The sequence below is a fragment of the Mus caroli genome, unplaced genomic scaffold (assembly GCF_978045245.1).
Source record: "Mus caroli unplaced genomic scaffold, Mus_caroli_1 scaffold_11, whole genome shotgun sequence".
Taxonomy (NCBI): Eukaryota; Metazoa; Chordata; class Mammalia; order Rodentia; family Muridae; genus Mus; species Mus caroli.
Window position 1 is genome coordinate 17,617,451 of NW_028227266.1, and position 20,455 is coordinate 17,637,905.

At 48.3% G+C, this 20,455-nt stretch overlaps 1 protein-coding gene across 4 annotated transcripts in view; it reads right to left on the bottom strand.

Annotated features, from left to right (window-relative positions):
• Positions 1–618: 618 nt before the first annotated feature.
• The window catches only part of Olfm2 (olfactomedin 2), a 79,524-nt gene continuing 59,687 nt past the window's right edge, over positions 619–20,455 (bottom strand). For 3 of the 4 annotated variants that reach the window (XM_021171748.3, XM_085844452.1, XM_021171747.3), the window contains exons 2-6: positions 8,704–8,853; positions 5,565–5,711; positions 5,081–5,300; positions 4,653–4,759; positions 619–1,715 (exon numbers count right to left, since the gene is read on the bottom strand). In XM_021171748.3, the coding sequence (XP_021027407.1) occupies positions 1,038–1,715; positions 4,653–4,759; positions 5,081–5,300; positions 5,565–5,711; positions 8,704–8,853 (1,302 nt within the window). In that variant the 3' untranslated portion in view covers positions 619–1,037. The remainder of the gene's footprint in view (positions 1,716–4,652; positions 4,760–5,080; positions 5,301–5,564; positions 5,712–8,703; positions 8,854–20,455) is intronic. The other variant, XM_085844453.1, reaches the window with a different exon arrangement.

Genomic DNA, 20,455 nt, shown 5'->3' on the forward strand with positions numbered 1-20,455 from the left:
TGCCTCCCGAGTGCTGGGATTAAAGGCGTGCGCCACCACACCCAGCATGAATAGGTTTATTAAGGGAGAGGAGTTACCTAAGGAGGAGTAGCTCATGGCTCAGTTTCAGGACTCCTGTCCCCACTGCACTGAGTACATCTCTGCCCCAGCCTCTTAGAGTGCAGTGGGTTTGCTCAAACCCTGCCTAGGTACACCTTTTAGTTGAGTCTTGCAGTTAACTAGTATGACTTGTGTAAAAACGGTCTCTGCAATTACATAGCAGAGAAGAAATTAGGGGCTCTAACCTCCTCAAGAGCAGCCAAACTGTTAAAAAGCCATTAGAACCAGACAGCTTAGTGTTATGCCGGTGTGATGAGTGAGAGAGCACTGGGGAATGCCCACTGAAGGCCAGTTTCCATCGCCATAATAGAACTCTATGCTGTTCTGATCCAGTTGCTTTTAAATAAATGGCTTTCGACTAAAACACCTTTGGGTTGGGTAGGCTCCTCCAGGGCCTAGCTAGCTCTGGGAAGGGCTGTCTAAGGACGCCACCTCCGGTCACACCAGAAGCACAGGTAATAGAGACTCCGTGGAGCCAAGTCTTCTGCAGTTAACAGTAGCTACAAAACAACCCAGGCACCAAATGTCAAAGGTCCGGTTTATTCTGGCAACCCGGAAAGAAAACATGTAAATAATAAATTTAAAAAACAAAATCCATGCACTCAGATCCAGGGATAGGGTGGGAGTGAGGGGTAAGGAATGTGGGAAAGGAAGAGGAGGGAGAGTGGATGGAGGGAGAGGAGAGGAGAGGTTCGATCAATAAGGAAGAGAAGCATCCATAAAAAGGCAGAAAGACTCAGAAGTGGAGTATCAAAAGCAGAGATCAATAAAATGGAGAAAATGCATGGGTAGAGATACTGAGAACAGAAAGCTAGGCTGGGGAAGTGGGGAGACTGGAATCTAGGAAGGCAAGGGCATGACCAAGAGAAGGCTGGGGGGCGGGGGGGGGAAGGTCACAGGCGATGTGGGAAGGCTCCCCAAAGCCCTTGCGGGGGCACCTAGGGGTCCCCGGCAGTGCTGATGACGTGGAAGAGGGTGACGTTGTACAGCACCTGGTGCCCGTTGTTCCAGGTATACAGGGCCCGCTCCCTGGGGTTGTAATCCAGCATCGAGATGTGCGAATACTGGTTGTGGAAGGGCACATCCGTGTACTCATAGCTGGACGTGTTGGTGAAGTACGCAAAGTAGACCTTGGCTCCGGCCAGGTGAGAGTTGGTCACATAGAGGACACCGCAGATCATGAAGGCCTCGCCGGCGCTGCGCTTAGGGTACCCGGTGTCCCAGGATCTCACGACCTCCAGGGTGTGAGGGTCCAGCCGACTGACTACGATGTTGCCCGCATTCTGGTTGGTGGTATACACAGCCCACAGCCCACTCTCGTCTACCATGAAGTCCATGTCCGAGAAGCCGCCCCAGGAATAGGGGAAGGTGTTATTGTAACCAGCCCCCGGGAGGCTCCTCTGCACCAGCACCGAGCGGGACCGGAAGTGGTACTTGACCACCACATTGCTCTGGTACTTATTGTAGAAGAGAGAGCCATTGTATACCACATGGCCCGTACCTGCCCATGGCTGTGGCAGCAGGTGCTGGATGAAGTTCTGGCCTTTGATGAAGTCTCCCAGAGTACGGAACTCCAGCACTCGGCGGCCTTTGTAATAACCATCCATGTACCAGACCTATGAGAGCAGCAGCCAGTCACTGGAGGGACTGTAGCCAGTGACCCTCTGAGACTAGCCAGCCAGGCAACATCAATCATGTTCAGCCATTATCAGCATGTCGCTACTCAGTCACCATCCGTCCTATGACCTTAGTGACCAGTTATAGTCTAGTGATTGTGAACACTAGTGGGCCTGGGCAGATGACTCAAGGGGTAAAGTGCTTGCCACTCAAGCATGAGGACCTGAGGTTGGATCCCAGCACCCATAAAAGTGCTGAGCACAGTGGTGTGCAGCTGTAACCACACTGCAGGGGAAGCCAGAGACAGATCTTGGGAGCTCATCAACCAGCCAGCATAGCCATATTGATGAGCTGCAAGTTCTGTGAGAGATCCTGACTGAGGGGAGGGGGGGTTGAAAGGGCCAGGAAGATGGTTCAATGGGGAAGTTCACCTGCTTTGCAAGCAGAAAGATTGTCTGACCCCAGAACCCATCTGAGAAGCTGACCATGGCCGTGTATGTGCCTATAACCCCAGTGCTCTTGAGCGCAGAGACAGGAGGATCAACTGGGGCATGCTGACTGCCAGCCTAGCTCAGTAAGAGAGCCTATATCCAGAACTAAGGCTGGGAGTGATACAACGGGGAACCTGTTGTCCCTGGTCTGTGAGCACACACATCTGTACACAAACCTGTGCACATCTAACACACACTAAAGGGAAAAGAAAAGGCAGTGGAGAATGATAGAGAAAAACATGTTGACCTCTGGCCTCATGCAGGGACACACACCCGTCTATGCACATTCCTTTATGAACACATAACAAAAGGACCCTAAATTAGAGGTGATGACCTGAAGGATCAGGGAACATTTTCCTCTAGGAGACTTACTAGGATCATAGATTCACTGGACACTAGGTTGAGACTGTTCACTGAACAGCTATTGGGTAATAAGAGGTTACTTTGATTTCACTATATTTTGGTTGGTTTGACTTGGTTTTTGTTGTTTGTTTTGGTTTTGGTTTTTGAGTAGAGTCTAACTATGTAACCTAGGCTGGCTTGGAACTCATTTTGTAGACCAAACTGGGCTTGAACTCACAGAGTTGTACCCGCATCTGCGTCCTAAGCTAAGTGCTGGGATTAAGTAGGTTTGCCACCTTGTCTGGCTAACTCCCGTCAGCACAGATTTCCAGGCATGTCACTGACCCTCAGCATCACTGTCAGCACCATGCTCAAATACACTTGTGAATGCCCTCATATGGAGGTGAGACTTAAGAACTTCAATATTGAAGGATAAGAAAATCACAAGAACAATATGAAGGCACCTGCCCAAGTGTCTGTGGCTAAGAGTGCACAGGACTAGTTAAGTTCAAATCCAATTCCAATAACCAGCTGGTTGGACCATCATTATCTGTTGAGGTCAGTGATCACAATGGAGTAGTGTTGAGTTACTGCCTTGCTCACTTGATCACCCATTGTGATGGTTAGCTTTTAAAGATTTATGTATTATGAAGTTTATGTATGAGTGCTCTCTCTGCATGTACACCTTCATATGAGAAGAAGACATTAGATCCTATTTCAGATGGTTGTGAGCCACCATGTATGTGCTGGGAATTGAACTCAGGACCTCTGGAAGTGCAGCCATTGCTCTTAACCACTGAGCCATCTCTCCAGATTGTGTTGGTTAGTTTCAGCTTGAAACAACCGAGAACTACCTAGTAAGTGAGTCTCAATGAGAGATTGTCTACAGAGAATTGGGCTGTGGACATGTCTATAAGGAATTGTCTTAATTGTTCATTAATGTGGGGAGACCCAGCCCATTGTGGAGAACACCATTCACTAGGCAAGGAGTTCTGAACTGTGTGAGAACGGAGAAACCGACCTGAGCACAAATGAGCAAGAATGTGCGTCGTGTGCAGTGCCTTTCTCTCTCATCCTGACTGTGCTTATGATTGTGACTAGCTGTTTGAAATTCATGTCTTGACTTCTTTACAATGATGGACTTTAACCTGGAATTGTAAGTTAAACTAAGCCCCTTTCTTCTCTAAGTTACTTTCTGTCAGAGTATTTTATCAACCACAGAAATGAAACAGGCAGAGGCCAGAAGAGGACATTAGATGTCCTGCTGTATCGACCTCCACCTCATTTAATTGAGACAGGGTCTCTAAATTAACCTGGAACTGGACCCAGTAAGCTCCAGTGATCCCTGTCTCTGCTCCCCACAGCACTGGTGCACATGGCCACTCATGGATGCCTGGGGTTTGAACTCAAGTCATCATGTTTGTGGAGCAAACACTTACCCCTGTGCTAGTTCCCTCCCTATTCCTATGCCATTTTAATTTCTGCAAGTACTATATGTCTACACCATGGCAAGATTGCCTAACTGCAGTTCTCAGAGTATGTCCCTGCTGTCAAAAGACACATGCAGCCTACAAACGTATTCTCTAGACAGATGACAAAGACTGACAAAGACAGAGGAACCTCAGTCTTGTGGTCACTAGGCAGTCGAGAAAAGGGCCAAAGACTCAGGATGATAGAGTACAAACCACTGGTGTGAGACTGCCCAAAGGGTAAAGGTGCCTGCTTCCAAGTCTGACAACCTCAGTTCAATCCCCAAGAGCCACATGGTAGGAGGAAAGAATCGAACCAAGCAAGTTGTCCTCTGACCTACACATAACATGCTGTGGTGCACATGTACACACATATCCATGTAATTATTTTTAAACAGTGAGTAGGCTGGACATGGTGGTAGTACACACCCTTCATCCCAGCACTCAAGAAGCAGAGACAGGCAGATCCTAACTCCAGCTCTAGGGACATCCAGTGGCCTTTTCTCTTTCAAGTGCACTACCCACCTCCCCATATTCACCCACGAGTTAAAAATAATAAAACTGAAACCTAAATAAGAGTCAAGTGTGGATTCCCCGGGCGCCAGCAGGCAGTCACTGAAGTGAGATCACTCACCCTGCTGTCTGCACTGGGGGCCATTGTGTCAGTCATCCAGGAACCGAAGCGGGACCCCATGGCCCGAATGGTAATAGGGTTACTGACGCCTGTCAGCTTCCCGCAGCCTGGGAGATGGGAACAGTGAGCGTGAGGATAGACTGCAGCAAGACCTCCGAGAGGAGGCAGGACACTGGGTGCACTGGGAAGGGCTGGGGGCTGGGAGGAAACCTGAGTGTCATCTCAGGATGTCAACTTGGACACAAAGGGTTGAAAATGAGCCAAAGCTACTTCCAGCTTTGGGGCCTGAGGTGGCCTTGGGTTAGGGAGACCAAAGAGGGAGGGTTGGCAGTTAGATGCCAAACCGTACCTAGCTTTGGAGCACACGGGCAGCATTGGGCTTGGGTGTGGAGATCGGGGTTGGGGCAAGCTTCAGGGTCAAGGCATACCCAGCTTCTGCGCGCAGGCATGGAGTCGGGCTTCCAGGGCCATCACGCGCTGTTGCAAGTCCTCGTACCCGTAGGCACCCATTTCCTCTTGGATGGCAGCCAGGTTGCCAGAGAGGTTCCTCACCTCCTCCCGCAGGCGCACAATGGTCCGTGTGTCTGCTTTGTACTGCTCCAGCACTGAACTCAGGGGCAGCAGCTCTGTCATCCTGTCCTTCAGTTCCTGCTCACCAGGAGAAAATGGCCGCCGATCCGACCCCTGACCCATACCTTCACCCCCTATCATCTTGGATACAGTGCTCATCCCTTGCCAATGGATGCCTTCAGGACCCCAGTGGCCAGCCAACCCCTCATTTATTCCCAGACGAGGCCCCACCCTTGGAACTCAGGTCCTCTGGCTTTCACAGCAATCACTCTTACTGCAGCCCCTCCCCCCAGGCCCTCCAACCACTCTCTTGACCTCAGAGCTGAGCTCAGAAGAACCCACCTGAAAGCTTTTGGCTGAGACTGACCCATCGGCTGCCCTGAGCCTTGCATCCAGGCTCCGCATGAGGGTCTCCATGCTGCGAACATACTGGAGATCCCGGTATGTCCTTAGCTCAAGGACCTCCATGGACTGAGACACATTCTGTACCTAGAAGGAAAACCATTCAGGAGACAAGCTCCTCCTCCCAGCCACTGACTGGATCAGGTGGCCAGGACCAGTACGGACCCCTGCCAACCCCATTCTCCCCTGATCTCACTGGCAACTTTCCAATAGCAGGCTCCACAAAGTCCCATCCCTTCACACCTGGCCCCTCCTCCCCAATACTTGGCTTCCACCCTTCGGATACAGCAAGGCAGAGGGTCTTTTCCAAAATGAAGACTAGAACCAGGAGTGGTAGCACACACCCATAATCCCAGCACTTGGAGGAATAGGCGAAGGATCAGAATTTCAAGGGTATCCTCAAAAAAAGGGCCCAGGCTGGGTGGTGGTGGTGCACGCCTTTAGTCCCAGCACTTAGGAGGCAGAGGCAGGTGGATCTCTGTGAGTTCGAGGCCAGCCTGGTCTACAAAGCGAGTTTCAGGACAGCCAGGACTACAAAGAGAAGTCCTGTCTTGAAAAGCAAAGAGCCAGAAGTGGTGGGCCTCAGAAGTAATCCCAGCACTCAGGCTAAAGCAGGATTGCCATGAGCTCCAGCTCAGCCAAGGCTTCAGCATGAATTCCAGGTCAGTCAACAACAACAACAACAAGAACAACAACAACAAAGTGAAAACAGCGGTGGGAGGATCCTGGGGCTTTAGGGCTTTAAAAGCTCAGTAATAGAGGGGTTGTCAGGGGTGCACAAAGCCCTGGATCCAACCCTAGCATAAAGTGGGTGGTTCATACTTGTATGCAAACCACTTGGGAAGTGGATCCAGGAGGATTTGAACTTCAAGGTCCTCCTTAGATACACAGTGAGTTCAAGAGCAGCCTAGGCTATACAAGACCTGGAGGGACACATCACTAGTCAAGCCATGAACTATTTTTTTTTCAGCCACTGTGAACAAGGGCCCTACGTAAAAGTCCACCGCTTTGGGGAAAAGCGGTTTCAGTAAGGGCAGTGGGCAGAGCAGGACTCTGAGAGGAAGGGGTGGGTGGGTTGCAAGTCCCCAGGTGCTCCCTGCAACCAAGTCTCAGCTTCCTCCTCTGTTCAGTGAGGGGGGTGGCTGCAGTCATCACAGCTGACACAAATAGGCAGTGACAGAGACTTCAGTCAGCAAAGAATCCGAAACATCCTGGAGACAGATGAAGTGGAGGCAGCCAGGGTGAAAATGATTCTGCATGCAGGCATGTGTGTGCGCGTGCGTGTGTGTGCGTGTGTGTGTGTGTGTGTGTGTGTGTGTATGCATATATATCTGTATATCTAAGTGTGTATGTGTCTGTGTTTGAATACATGTCTGTGTGTGTGTTTGTGTGTACATCCATATCTATGTGTAAGTGTGTTAAGTGTGTGTGCATACATACCTATGTATGTGTGTATATGTGTGTGCATACATATCTATGTATGTAAGTATGTATATATGTGTGCATATGCATCTGCATAAGTATGTCTGGAGACCAGAGATTGATGCTGTTTGTTTTCCACAATAACCCTCCACCTTATTTTTTGAGACAGGGTCACCAAACCTGAAGTTCACACTTCAGCCAGACTGGCTTAAGTCCCCAACTACTCCTCTCTCCTCTTTTTTTTTTAAAGATTTATTTATTTATTTATTTATTTATTTATTTATTTTTAATAATAATTTATTTATTTATTTTTATGTAAGTACACTGTAGCTGTCTTCAGATGCACCAGAAGAGGGCATCAGATCTCATTATGGGTGGTTGTGAGCCACCATGTGGTTGCTGGGATTTGAACTTTGGACCTTCGGAAGAGCAGTCGGGTGCTCTTACCCACTGAGCCATCTCACCAGCCCCCTCCTCTCTCCTCTTTAAAATGTTCTAAAATTACACTTGTTTGTTTGGTATGTGGCAGTCAGAGGACACTTGGTGGGAGTTCATTCTCTCTTCTAACCGTATAGGACCTGAGGATTGAACTCAGGCCGTAAGGCTTGGCGGCAACCCAGCCCCCCTCCCCACCTCCCACTCAACAGGATCTTCCTATGTGACCCAGGCTGGACTCAAACTTGTGGCAGTCATTCTGCCTCAGCTTCCCAAGTCCTGGCATTATAGGTGTGCACTGCCACTCCCAGCTGCACGATTTGCACAAGCCTTTACAGAATGAAGACCAGGCGAGACCCTTGCCTGATGAGGGCACCAAGCACCTTCTTAGCAGGGACATCCAAGGCTGCATGGAACACTGGCTGCCTGGTCAGGGTACACAAGAACAAATGAAGACTTTATCCCTGGCACGACAGCCTTCCCAGCTCTGTAAACATGTGGCCCCTCTTTCTAGGAAACCTGGAACAAATACTGAATGAAGGCATTCACCTGGAAGACAGAAGTGGGTCCATGACTGCCACTCATCCCAAAACTCTGGAGACAGAGGCAGGAGGACCGGAAGTTCAAAGCTTGAGCTACATAGTGAATTTTAGGACAGCCTGGGCTATGTGATACTGTTTCAAAAAGGAAAAGCAAACAAGTAGGACAAGTGGTGCCCACTCTTAGTTCCAGCACTAGAGAGGCAGAAAGACAGGTAGATCTCTGTGAGTCTGAGGCTAGTTTGGTTCATAGAGCAAGTACCAGGCCAGCCAGGGCTTCACAGTGAGACCTGTCTCAAAATAACAACAACAACAAGAAGAAAGGTAAATTCAAAATATTTAATAGAGCTGGGTATGGTTACAAACACCTTTAATCCCAGCAATGAAGAGGCAGGGGCAGGTGGATCTCCAAGTTCAAGGCCAGTCTGGTCTACAGAGAGGGTTCCAGGACAGCCAGGGCTACCTAGGGAGATCCTATCTCAACAAAACCAAAAAAATTTAAAAAAAAATTAATAAAAATGTAAATAAAAAAGAAAAAAAAACCTACCTAGATGGTATCTTGGCCATTGGCCACTTTAAAACAAGCTACCCAGCTGGATCTTTTGTGGTTTAGCCTAGATGGTGACAGGAAGAGGAGAGGCAAAAGGGAATCTCAGCCTCCCCCAGCAGCTGCCAGGCCCTACCTTCTCCATGAGTTGCCGAAGCTCTCTGCTCCGACCATCTCGGGCACAGGTGCTCTGTGCAGGGATCACGGCTGTGCAGACGCACTTGCCATCAGGTGCCTGGGCTGACGTGTAGAGCTGCCAGCCCTCCTCCGGGCTCTGGAAGAGAGTCTGTGGAGGAAAGGCTGTAGTCAGAGAGTAGGAACCCATCCACAGAGCCCGTGAAAAAAGATAGAGACAGAGACTGGCTGGCCCCTGGAGGCTCTCTGGCCTGACTGGACAACTGGACAACTTAGCAGGCCAATGAAAGGCTCTGTCTCAAACAAGATGGGAGGTACCTGAGGCACATCACCAGCTGAGATCTTCCTCTGGTCTCTGCACATGTGTACAAGTGCATACCAGCACACACGTGCACACGTGGGGAAACAAGGCGGAAAGCACTTACCATGCCACTGTGAGGACCTGAGTTTGGTTCCCCACAACCCACATAAAGAGATCATGTCTGTAACCTAACACTCTATCAAAGTGGGAGGTGCAGACAGGAGAATCCTGGAAGCTCTTGGACCTTCTAGACTGGCTTATACAGGTATGAACAAGACACTGTCTCAAACAAGGTGGACAGTGGACACTGACACTCTAGGTTGTCTTTGGACTGCCACATGTATGCTGTATCTCATGAAGCCTAGGCTGGCCTTGAACTAACTATATAGCTGAAGGTAATCTTGAACTTGTGATCTACCTGCCCTGACCTCTTGTGTGTTGGGATTACAGGAGGGTAACACCACCCCTGATTCTTAGGTGCAAGGAATGGAATCCAGAGCCTGCCTCATGATAGGCCAGCACTGTACCCACTGAGCCCCAGCCCCAGAAAGGGAAACTTTCAGCACTCTATCAATGTGCAAAGGGACCTAAGAATAGACACTGAAAAATCAGGGACTTGGAGCTGGATGTAGTATTGCATGCCTGATAACCCAGCACTTGGGGGCTGAGGCAGGAGGATTGCTTAAGTGTAGGAATTCTGTGTTGGAGTGTGCTACACGGATTGGGTATCCACAGTAAGTTCAAATCAATACATCGATCCAGCACCCACAAAGAGCCCTGGATGGTGGTGCAAGTTCTGGGGCCATTGTTACAGGAGGATCTCTGTAGTGTCTAGCCGGCGTAGCCTCCTTGGTGAGCTCCAGGCTACAGAGAGACCAGTCCAAAAACAGCTGAATGGCTCCTGGTGAACTATACCTGAGGTTGTCCCCGGTCCCCACATGCCTGTTGTGTATACACATTCACACACATTTCAAAAGTGGAGGAAACACACACACATGTAAATAAGTGGAGATTGCACATGTTGAATTGTTGAGTAATATAGACAGAAGAAATTCAAGGAAAAGAGGGTGTGAGGAGCAGGTGTCATTCAGGGTGTGACTTCTGGTGAGTGTAGACTGGACGGGGATAGGGGAGTACCATGTGTATGGAAAGGTGTTCCAGGCAGCAGGAACAGCAAGGCCTGAGGCAGGGTCATGGACCTGGGTGACAAGAGCAGAGTGAGCCAGGCGCTAAGTGAAGGGAGGCAAGAGTGGGGAGGTGACAGTGTGACAGTGAAGGAGCTGATGAGCAGCAGCCAGGACTTTGGCTTCTGGTGTGGACGAGGTGGAAGCAATGGAGAATCATCAGCAGAAGAGAGATAGATGCTCACTGACGCACTGACAACGCACTGATGCGGGTGCTCAGTCCCAGCTCAGAGGGACTGCTGGAGTCCTGGCGAAGACAGTGAGTAGTGACCGGGAGATGAGAAATGCAGAACTCCGGTCCTATCTAGCATGCTTGTTTTTGTATTGAAACAGGAGCTCACATAGCACACGCTGGCCTCAAACTCCATCTTGTAGCCATGGATGATGGTGAAATCCTGATACTCCTGACTCCACCTCTTGAGCACTAGGCTGACAGTCATGGACTGCTACATTCTGTTCCTCAGTGCTGAGGAGGAAAGCCAGATCTTTGTGGCAAGCACTGGGCATACTGGACAAGCATGAGCCACTGAGCCCAGTCCTGCCTACACTGTGTCCTGCAACGCGTGTTTCTGGAGAGGCAAGCAGCGCACAAGCCACTATGTGCACAGCTGTTACTGATCCCAAAGAGGCAGTGCCCAGGAGCTGAGGCAGAGGTAAGGCAGGCTGAGTCAGGAGCAATTGGGGAGACTCCTGCTGCGCGCTGGTCTCTTCCCACTCAATGCATTCTTTTATTGAAATGTGAGCAAATGAGCTAACCACACAGTGAGCTCCACACCTCCACTAATTTATAAGAAAAATAATCCATTCACAGACGATAGCGGAGACGGTGGCAATGACTCAAGGCTGTGCCTCTTACATCCTACCTAAGCCGGGGACTCCCTCTGTCAGAGCCTGCTGGGCTTACCTTGCATGAACTCCTGCTCAAAGTTTTGTTTATTTATTACATTTATTTATTTACTTATTTATTTACTTACTTTGTGTGTGTGTGTGTGTGTGGACACATTGTGTGGCTCAAAATGCATGTGGAAGCCAGAGGTCAACTGGCAGAAATTGGTTCTCTATTTCCACAGTGTGATTCCCTGGAATAGAACTCAAGTCATCAGGTTTGGTGGCAAGTATTTTTACCCGCTGAGTCATTGCACCTACTGGCCAAGTCAGAGAGATGTCTCAGCAGTTAGGAGCACTGGCTGCTCTTCCAAAGGACCCATGTTCAATTCCCAGCATCCACATGGCAGCTCACAACTGTCTGTAATTCCAGTTCCAGGGGGGTATGACATTCTCACACATGGAAGCAGAACTCCAGTATACATAAAATAAAAAATATAATTAAAAGAAGTTTTTTAAAAAGAAAAGAAATGAATTAGGCAGAGCCAAGGCTCAAACAGCAGAAGCCTCCCTGGGGGCTGATAGACAATTAATGGTTGCTGGAGGAGGGACTAATGAGACCACAACCATCTCTGAGGGGTGATGGGCAGTTAATGGTAGCTGGGGTTGGGAGACAAAGCTCAAGGCTCTGTCCCTGCCTTAGGATTAACAAGCAGTAATGGTTGCTCAGGAGGAAAAGACATTTCCTCAGTGGTTTGGCCACTGGTAAGGAGCCTATCACCCTGTAAACAGCCCTTCACCCACACTCTGTAAGCAGTCAACCCTCACAAAACCCTCTGGGTCACAAAAAAAGAGAAAGACATGAAAATAGAAAGGCTGGCTGGGAAGAGGGAGGAGTCAGCAGGAGTGGGCGGGACAAGGGAAGGGATGGGATGAATACAATGAGAGATCATTGTGGGCTATGAAAATGCCATAACCATTACTATGTATATTGTGCTAATAAAAAATTTAAGAATGATTCAGTGCCCTGTATGCCCCGGAAGCTGTCATAGTCCATTCTGTACATGTAGTCAGGAGAGACTCTCCTAAGGTCTTCTAGCACACCTAGTGAGCCATGCCTCTCCTGTGCAAGAGCTCTTGTCTTGTTTTCTCTTGTCTTGTTTGGTTTTGTTCTGTTTTGTCTGTATGTGTTTTTTGCCTGAGTGTGTGTTTTCAGTCCCCTGGAGCTGCAGTTCCAGGACAGCTGTTAGGGGCCATGTGAATGCTGGCCATGGAACCAAGGCTCTACAACAGCCAGTGCTCTTTAATCCCTGAGCCAACTCTCCAGTCCTTTGTCAGAAAACTCTTAAAGGTTTGGTTTGGTTTGGTTTGGGTTTGGTTTTTCCAGACAGAGTTTCTAAGCCTAAGCTATCCTGTAACTTGCCTTGCTTACCAGACTGGCCTTGAACTCACAAGATCCAACTGCCTCTCCAGTACTGGTATTAAAGGCATGTACCACCACAACCAGCTACCTGTAGAACACTTGATTTTGTTGCTGTTGTTGTTGTTGTTCATTTTGCTTAGTTTTGTTTGTGTTGAGACAAGATTTCATGTATCCCAGGCTGGCTTCAAACGCACTATGTAGCCAAGGATGACCTGGTCTGATACTTCCGCCTATACCCTTGGAGTTCTGGAATAACAGGCAAGTATCACCATGGCAGGTTTCTATTTGAGAACTTCTGGCTACTCCAGGAAGTCTTACAGAGCCAGGAGGCCTGGGGGCTGCTCATTTACTCTGGGTACACAGGCTCATTTTCTGCAACCCCCATGAGAGCCTCCAGTAAACAAAGTGGCTCTGTTCCGGATTAGTTTTCAGGACGCCTGGGTACCTGGATACTGTGGTCTTTGTTTTGCCTCCATGTATACCTGTGCATTAAATGCCTGCCTGGGAAGATCAGAAGACGGCATAGGACCCATGAAACTGTTAGAGTTGTGAGCTGCCATGGTGGTTCCAGGAATTGAACCCAGGTCCTCTGGTAGAGCAGTCAGTGCTCTTAACTGCTGAGCCATCTCTTACTTTTTCTTTTGAAGTAGAGTCTCACTAAGTTACCCAGGCTGGTCTTGTACGCTCCCTGTGTCCAGGCAGCTGGTATTACAGCCTTGGTCCACTAGGCTCAGCCAGGAACTCAGTCTAACACAGGAAAAATGGCCTACAAAAGGCTTTCCCTTGCTCCCCAAAGAAAGCACAATTGCTTAGCCTCCTTTCAAAGCAAATCCAGTTCTTTCAAAACTGAACAAAGAACAGGAGCCCAAATGTCCCTGCCTATATATCCTCCCACTGGCTCAGGTCCCCAAGCAATTAGGCTAGAGCTCCCCTCAAAGATTCTCATTATGCAAAAACAAAGCAGCCCCATCCACATAATTAGCATCTCCGGCCTGTGCTTCCTGGCATGTCCTTTGAAGCAAACAAGACACTTCTCCCAACATATGAAATATTGAATTGTAAAAGAGAAGCAAGATCTAAGCACCACGAAGAGACAGCTTCTGTGGCTTTCCTAAAATAATTGTCTGTATGGCACGCGCCCTGCTGGAGTGTTCTCTGCAGCTGTGGAATTAAATGCCTTGGGTTTGGCCGCCAGGTCTCAGCACACTAAGATCCTGAGTTTTGCCCTGCAGGGTTAAGTTCAAATATTCAGTCAAGTTCACTACTATGGAATGGGAATGACCTAGAAGGCTTGATGTTGAACAGTCCAAATGCCATTTCAAGACTGGGGTCTACGTAGCTTGGCACCAAAGTCCCTAATTCCTGGAGGGTCTTAACCTGAGGGGCACAATGGTCTATCTCAGGGAAATGCATAAAATAACAGTGTGGAGCAAGCAAGATGGCCCAACTGGTAAAAGTGCTTGCCACTAAGCCTGGCAATCTCAGTTCACCTCCTGGGCACCCACAAAGTAGGGGTAAACTGGCTCTCACAAGTTGTCCTCTGACCCCACAAAAGCCATTCAGTGCCTTCACATTAACACACACACACACACACACACACACACACACACACATATATATATATATATATATATATATATATATATATATATATATAGAGAGAGAGAGAGAGAGAGAGAGAGAGAGAGAGAGAGAGAGGAAAATCTTGGGCACATGAGAAGAGGAAGGAGCCCCTCACCCAGTTGAAGCCTCTGTCTGGCAGAGTTAGGGGTCCCATACCATCACCAGTTCCAATCCTTTAGCTTCTAGGAATCTCACCAGAAAATGCATTTACAGGAAAGCATGAGTCCCTCAGCCTCTCGTGCAACCGGTGGCTTCTGGTTCTACCTTATCCAATATAATTCCACCCAAGGCACCTCCTGAGCCACCCCATAATCTCATCAAAAGGCAGGGATGTGCTTTTCAAATACTTTATTTTAATTGGGGCGGGGTGGGGGAGAGTGGTATGCGCACATGAGTGCAGTGCCCTTTGAAGCCAAAAGAGGGCGTTTGAGCCCTGGAGCTTTAGTTACACGTACTTGTGAGCTACCTCTCATGGGTGCTGAGAACTGAACTCAGGTCCTCTGTAAAAGAGGGTCATCTCTCGAGCCTCCCAGGCACTCTTTTTTCCTGAGTTCTGGTTCCCATCTTAATATGTCCGCTAATGGGCTCTAAGAGGATAAGCTATGCCCTCAAGTACCTCTTCTTCAAATCACATTTTGTGAGCTGGAGTTTTCAAATACTTTCATGGAAGCTGCTGTCCCAATTAAGCACAGGGCTCCATAATAGACTCAGGGTTAATTAAGCCTGAGACACACAGGGCAATGATAGAGCTCCTTTCTAGAATCCCCCAGTGAGGCGCTGGGGGTGTGGCTCAGTGCCAGAGCCCCTGTCTAGAATCTCCCAGTGAGGGGCTGGGGGCGTGGCTCAGTGCCAGAGCCCCCGCCTAGAATCCCCCAGTGAGGGGCTGGGGGCGTGGCTCAGAGGTAGAGCCCCTGCCTAGAATCCTCCAGTGAGTACTGGCTTAGTAGTCATGCCATCCTTGAGGTTTATCCCCAACTCTGCTAAAATGAAGAAAAGAAAAAAGCTTCCCGAGACAGAGGGATTGTGGCTGGGTCCCCTGGGGGCAGCCACCCCCTGAGCACTGGCTGAGGGAGGATTAGCCAACTGGAAGAGAGCAAGCAGCTGCCTCTTAATAAAATGAGGATAGAATCGAATTTGAGACTGGGTAATTTAATCAGCAAGCTGAGGTGGCTTGGGGCTTATATATTTATTTGGACTTTTCTTCCTTCCAGAAAAGCATCTAAGTGGTTTACAAGGATATGTAAAACACCACACAATGGTTCCAATTAAATTTGAGAGTGGGATCAGACACTCTGGGAGGGCGTGCTGCCAACCCACAGCCAAGGTGGTCAGATGTCTGTTCTTGCACTTTACCCAGCCAACTTGAGACTAAGAATCCAGCCCACACAAATCATAAGGATCGTGTGGCCAAGTACCAGGCTGCTACAGTGCTCTTTGTTTTTTTTTGTTTGTTTGGTTGGTTTGGTTTGGTTTTTCGAGACAGGATTTCTCTGTGTAGCCCTGGCTGTTCAGGAACTCACTTTGTAGACCAGGCTGGCCTCCAACTCAGAAATCCGCCTACCTCTGCCTCCCAAGTGCTGGGATTAAAGGCGTGCAAAACCACACCCGGCTTACAGTGATCTTTTTAAAAAAGAATTCTTTTAATTACAATGTAGGGTATGTGCGCACGAACACAGGTGCACACATGTGCCATGACGTGGGAGTATATGTCGATCAGAGAACAGCTAGCAGCTCTCTTCTACTGTATGAGTTCTATGGTTGAACTTGAGCCATCCAAGGACCTTTACCTGCTGAGCCCTCTTTCTGCCCATAAAAGAATTTTATTAGGCACTGCCTAAAACTAGACAGGTAGGAGTGTCTCTTTTTTAAGCTTCTAATTACATAATAATTGGCATAATAACTTAACATTATAAGATGCATCCACAGAAAGATGCATTATACAGCAAGAACAATCTGGGACTCTGAACCCTAGAGTGCTTATTTAGCAAACATAGGCATTGGATTCCAACCTCATATCACACAAAGATATCACGATACGTATATATGAAACTCAGAACTTAAGAAAGTCTACAAAAGGGCTGTACAACCCAGCCCTACCTCCATCTCTAAGTCAGACTTTCTTATCACTGGCTTTAAGTTTGTTTTCTCAGTGTGTGTGTGTGTGTGTGTGTGTGTCTGTCTGTCTGTCTGTCTGTCTGTCTCTGTGCTGTGTCTGTGTGTGTGTCTGTGTGTATGTCTGTATGTGTGTCTGTGTGTGTGTCTGTGTATGTGTGTCTGTGTGTGTCTGTATGTGTGTCTGTGTGTGTGTCTGTGTGTGTGTCTGTGTGTCTGTCTGTGTGTCTGTCTGTCTGTCTCTGTGCTGTGTCTGTGTGTGTGTCTGTGTATGTGTGTCTGTGTGTATGTCTGTGTGTGTGTCTGTATGTGTGTGTGTGTCTGTCTGTCTGTCTCTGTGCTGTGTCTGTGTGTGTGTCTGTGTGTGTGTGTCTGTGTATGTGTGTCTGTGTGTGTGTGTCTGTGTGTGTGTCTGTGTGTGTGTGTCTGTGTATGTGTGTCTGTATGTGTGTCTGTGTGTCTGTATGTGTATCTGTGTGTGTGTGTGTCTGTATGTGTGTCTGTATGTGTGTCTGTATGTGTGTCTGTGTGTGTGTGTGTCTGTATGTGTGTCTGTGTGTGTGTGTCTGTGTGTGTGTGTCTGTGTGTGTGTCTGTGTGTGTGTATGTGTGTGTGTCTGTATGTGTGTCTGTGTGTGTGTGTGTCTGTGTGTGTGTCTGTGTGTGTGTGTCTGTGTGTGTATGTCTGTATGTGTGTCTGTGTGTGTGTCTGTATGTGTGTCTGTGTGTGTGTGTGTCTGTGTGTGTCTGTGTGTGTGTCTGTGTGTGTGTCTGTGTGTGTGTCTGTGTGTGTCTGTGTGTGTGTCTGTGTGTGTGTGTCTGTGTGTGTGTCTGTGTGTGTGTCTGTGTGTGTGTCTGTGTGTATGTCTGTGTGTGTCTGTGTGTGTGTCTGTGTATGTGTGTCTGTGTGTGTGTCTGTGTGTGTGTCTGTGTATGTGTGTCTGTGTGTGTGTCCGCACTCGGGCCTGCAATGAATGAATGTGGAGATCAGAGGGCAACCTTGGGCTTCAGTCCTCAAGCCTCAACAGTCAAGTGTTGTCTACCTTGGGTTGTTGTTGTTGTTGTTGTTGTTTGTTGTGTTTGAGATAGGGATCTCTCTATGTAGCCCTGGCTGTTCTGGAACTCACCATATAGATGAGGCTGGTCTTGATCTGTCTGCCTCTACACACACACAGACACACACACACACACACCAGTGCTGGAATTAATGGCATGTGCCAACACAGCCAGCCCTCCACTTTGTTTTTTTGAGAAAGTATCTCTGACTGACCTGGAGCTCATTAATTCAGCTGAGCTGGCTGTCCAGGGAACCCCAGGAAGACTCCTGTCTCTGCCTTACCAGCACTGGAATTACAACCATGTACCACCACGACAGACCTTTTAAAACTGTGTGTGTTCTGGGGGTGGGTTCTAGGCTTGCATGGTGGCAAGTTCTTTAACAGCTATCACCCAAGCTTAACTTCCTCCACAAATTTCTTTCCTATTTTAAAACAATGCATGGGTGTGTGTGTGTGTGTGTGTGTGTGTGTGTGTGTGTGTAGTTATCGATCGAGGTGGGTTAACCATTCAGACCTCTAACTGCCCTTCCAGATTGTATCTCTAGGACCTACATAGTTGCCACTCATAACTGTCTGTAACTCCAGTTCCAGGAAATCTGACACCATCTTCTGGCCTCTACACCCTGAACACATGAGGTGTACAATCAAAACACCCACACAAACAAGTTATTTTTTAATTTAATGCATTTCATTTTATTTATTTTTTGTGTTGTATATCTCTGTCTCTCTGTCTCTGTCTCTCTGTCTCAGTCTCTCTCTCTCTCTGTATGTGTGTGTGTTGGGGGTGGGGTCAGAGTTGGTTCGGTCCATGGGGGGGGGGGCAGGGGGCTGGACGCCATCTCAGTGAGTCAGGCTTGGTAGCAAGAGCCTTTACCTAGTGATCCACCTCACCATTTAAACAGTAAACAGGAATCCCTCTGTAAGGAAATGTCAGATGGAAGCCAGAGCCTGCTGGAACTAAGCAAGTGACTCCCCACAGTCCCAGCCCTGTCACTCTTGACAGAACTCTCCTAACCCTGGTACCCTCACGCTTTGTTTTGTTTGAGAAAAGGTCTCATTGAGCCCAGGCTGGCCTCTAACTCTATGTAGTTGAGGATGACCATGGCCCAGTGCTGGGTTTACAGGCATGTGACACCACACCCAGTGTTATACCACACTGAAGGTGGAACCTAGGGCTTCCCACTTGCTGGACCAACCAACCAAGACCCAACCCTGGCTCTAAAGCTTGTTTAAATTCATGTTTTTATTTTGGCACAGGAGTAAGAGGCGCACAAGCAGGAAGAAGACTGAGAAAAACAAATGTGTTAACACCCGGCCCTGACAGCATATGGTTGGCCAAGAATTTGGCTTCTAGTTCCTCAGCACAAAACTCGAAAAGAGAAAGCTGGTCACTTCTGCTGTCCCCAGTGTCCTGAAAGCAAAGGACGCCAGATGCTCTCAAGAAGCAGCAACTATTTTAGGTACTGAGAACAGGCAGGGATTTCTCCCACGGCCTCCCAAAAAGGATTCTGTGATGTCACCCACGTCTTTCCGGGCAAAATCCAAAATCCTTACAGTTAGGAGCTGCCCCTCCCCCTCCCCTGCCCCTCCCCCTCTCTTGTGCTGCCTTTAGGCTTCTCTCTCTCTCATCCCTTTATTCCCATCCTTTCTCTCCTCTCCCCTCCTCATTTTCTTTCTCTTCATTCTTCCCTCCTTCTCTCCTTTTTTTTTTTTTTCTTCAGACAAATTCTTGGTCTGCAGCCCAGGCTGGCTCAGACTCTCAGCCTTCCTGCCTCCACCTTCAGCGCACTGGGACTCCAGGTGAATGCTCGCGCCATCACTGCTCGCTCGCCTGCACACCTGGCCCCGGACGGTTCTCACTCCTATTCCATCGGAGTGGTGCCTACTCCACAAGGTCCTACCTGGATTTGTGTTCTTCATTAACAATTTGAACCCAGATAAGTTGGTTAATTTATCTGAGCCCCACCCTCCTCACCTGTGAAAGTGACATGTTAACTGTTCCTACCCCACAAGGATCCCTGGGGGATGCAATGGTTTACAAAGAGAGCCAATAGAGTGTGCATATAGGATTAAAATAGCCCTAGGCAGACAGGGCTAGAGAAGTTGGTCACAGTCACCATTAGGCTGTACAGGTTTCTTTTCCTTTCTTTTCTTTAAAAAAGATTTTACTTATTTATTTTATTTTCATGAGTACACTGTAGCTGTCCTCAGACACATCAGAAGAGGGCATCAGACTCTTATTACAGATGGTTGTGAGCCACCATGTGGTTCCTGGGATTTGAACTCAGGACCTCTCGAAGAGCAGTCAGTGCTCTTAACTGCTGAGCCATCTGTCCAGCCCTGTACAGTTTTCTTGATGGTGCTGGTGATGGAGCCCATCATCTCATACATGCTAGAGAGGCATTCTACCACTGAGCCACACACCAGCCCTGCAGCTATTTTTAAAATTGCTACTTTCTTAATACCCAAAGGCCAATGAAGTAATGTGTGTGTGTGTCTGTCTGTCTGTGTCTGTCTCTGTGTGTGTCTGTGTATATATCTCTGTGTGTGTGTCTGTGTGTGTCTGTGTGTGTGTTTGTGTGTGTCTGTGTATGTATTTGTGTGTGTGTCTGTGTGTGTTTGTGTGTGTTTGTGTCTGTGTATGTATCTGTGTGTGTGTCTGTGTGTATCTGTGTGTGTGTCTATGTGTGTGGTGTAGGTGAGAGGACAGACTCAGGTATCATTCTTCAGGAGTCATCTACTCCTTTACAAATACTCTTATTACTTTGTGCGCCAGCATGTGGAGGCTAGAAGACAGCTTTGTGGCGCCCTCTCCTTACATCTTTATGTGGGATCTGGAGATGAAACTCAGGTCACCAGGCTGCCACAAAAAAAAAGCACCTGTACCCACTGACCCATCTTGCCAGCCCCATCTTATATTTAGAAAGAGTTTTTCCATGGCCTGAAGCTCTCAGTTCAGCCAGACAGGCTGCCTGTTAATCCTCCTGGCTCTACTTCCCCAGTACTGGGTTTACAAGCAGGGACCACCAGGCTCAGGATTTTCAAAATAGAGTCTTCATGCTTGCAAGGCAAGCACTTTACCAACTCAATCACCTTCCAGACCTGCATTTGTCTATATGTCAAGTCTAATTATTATCATTACTATTGTCTGTGCATTTGTGTACATATGTAGTCACAAGCAAGCCATGGGCATGTGGAGGCCATACAACAGCCTTCAGGAGTAGGTTC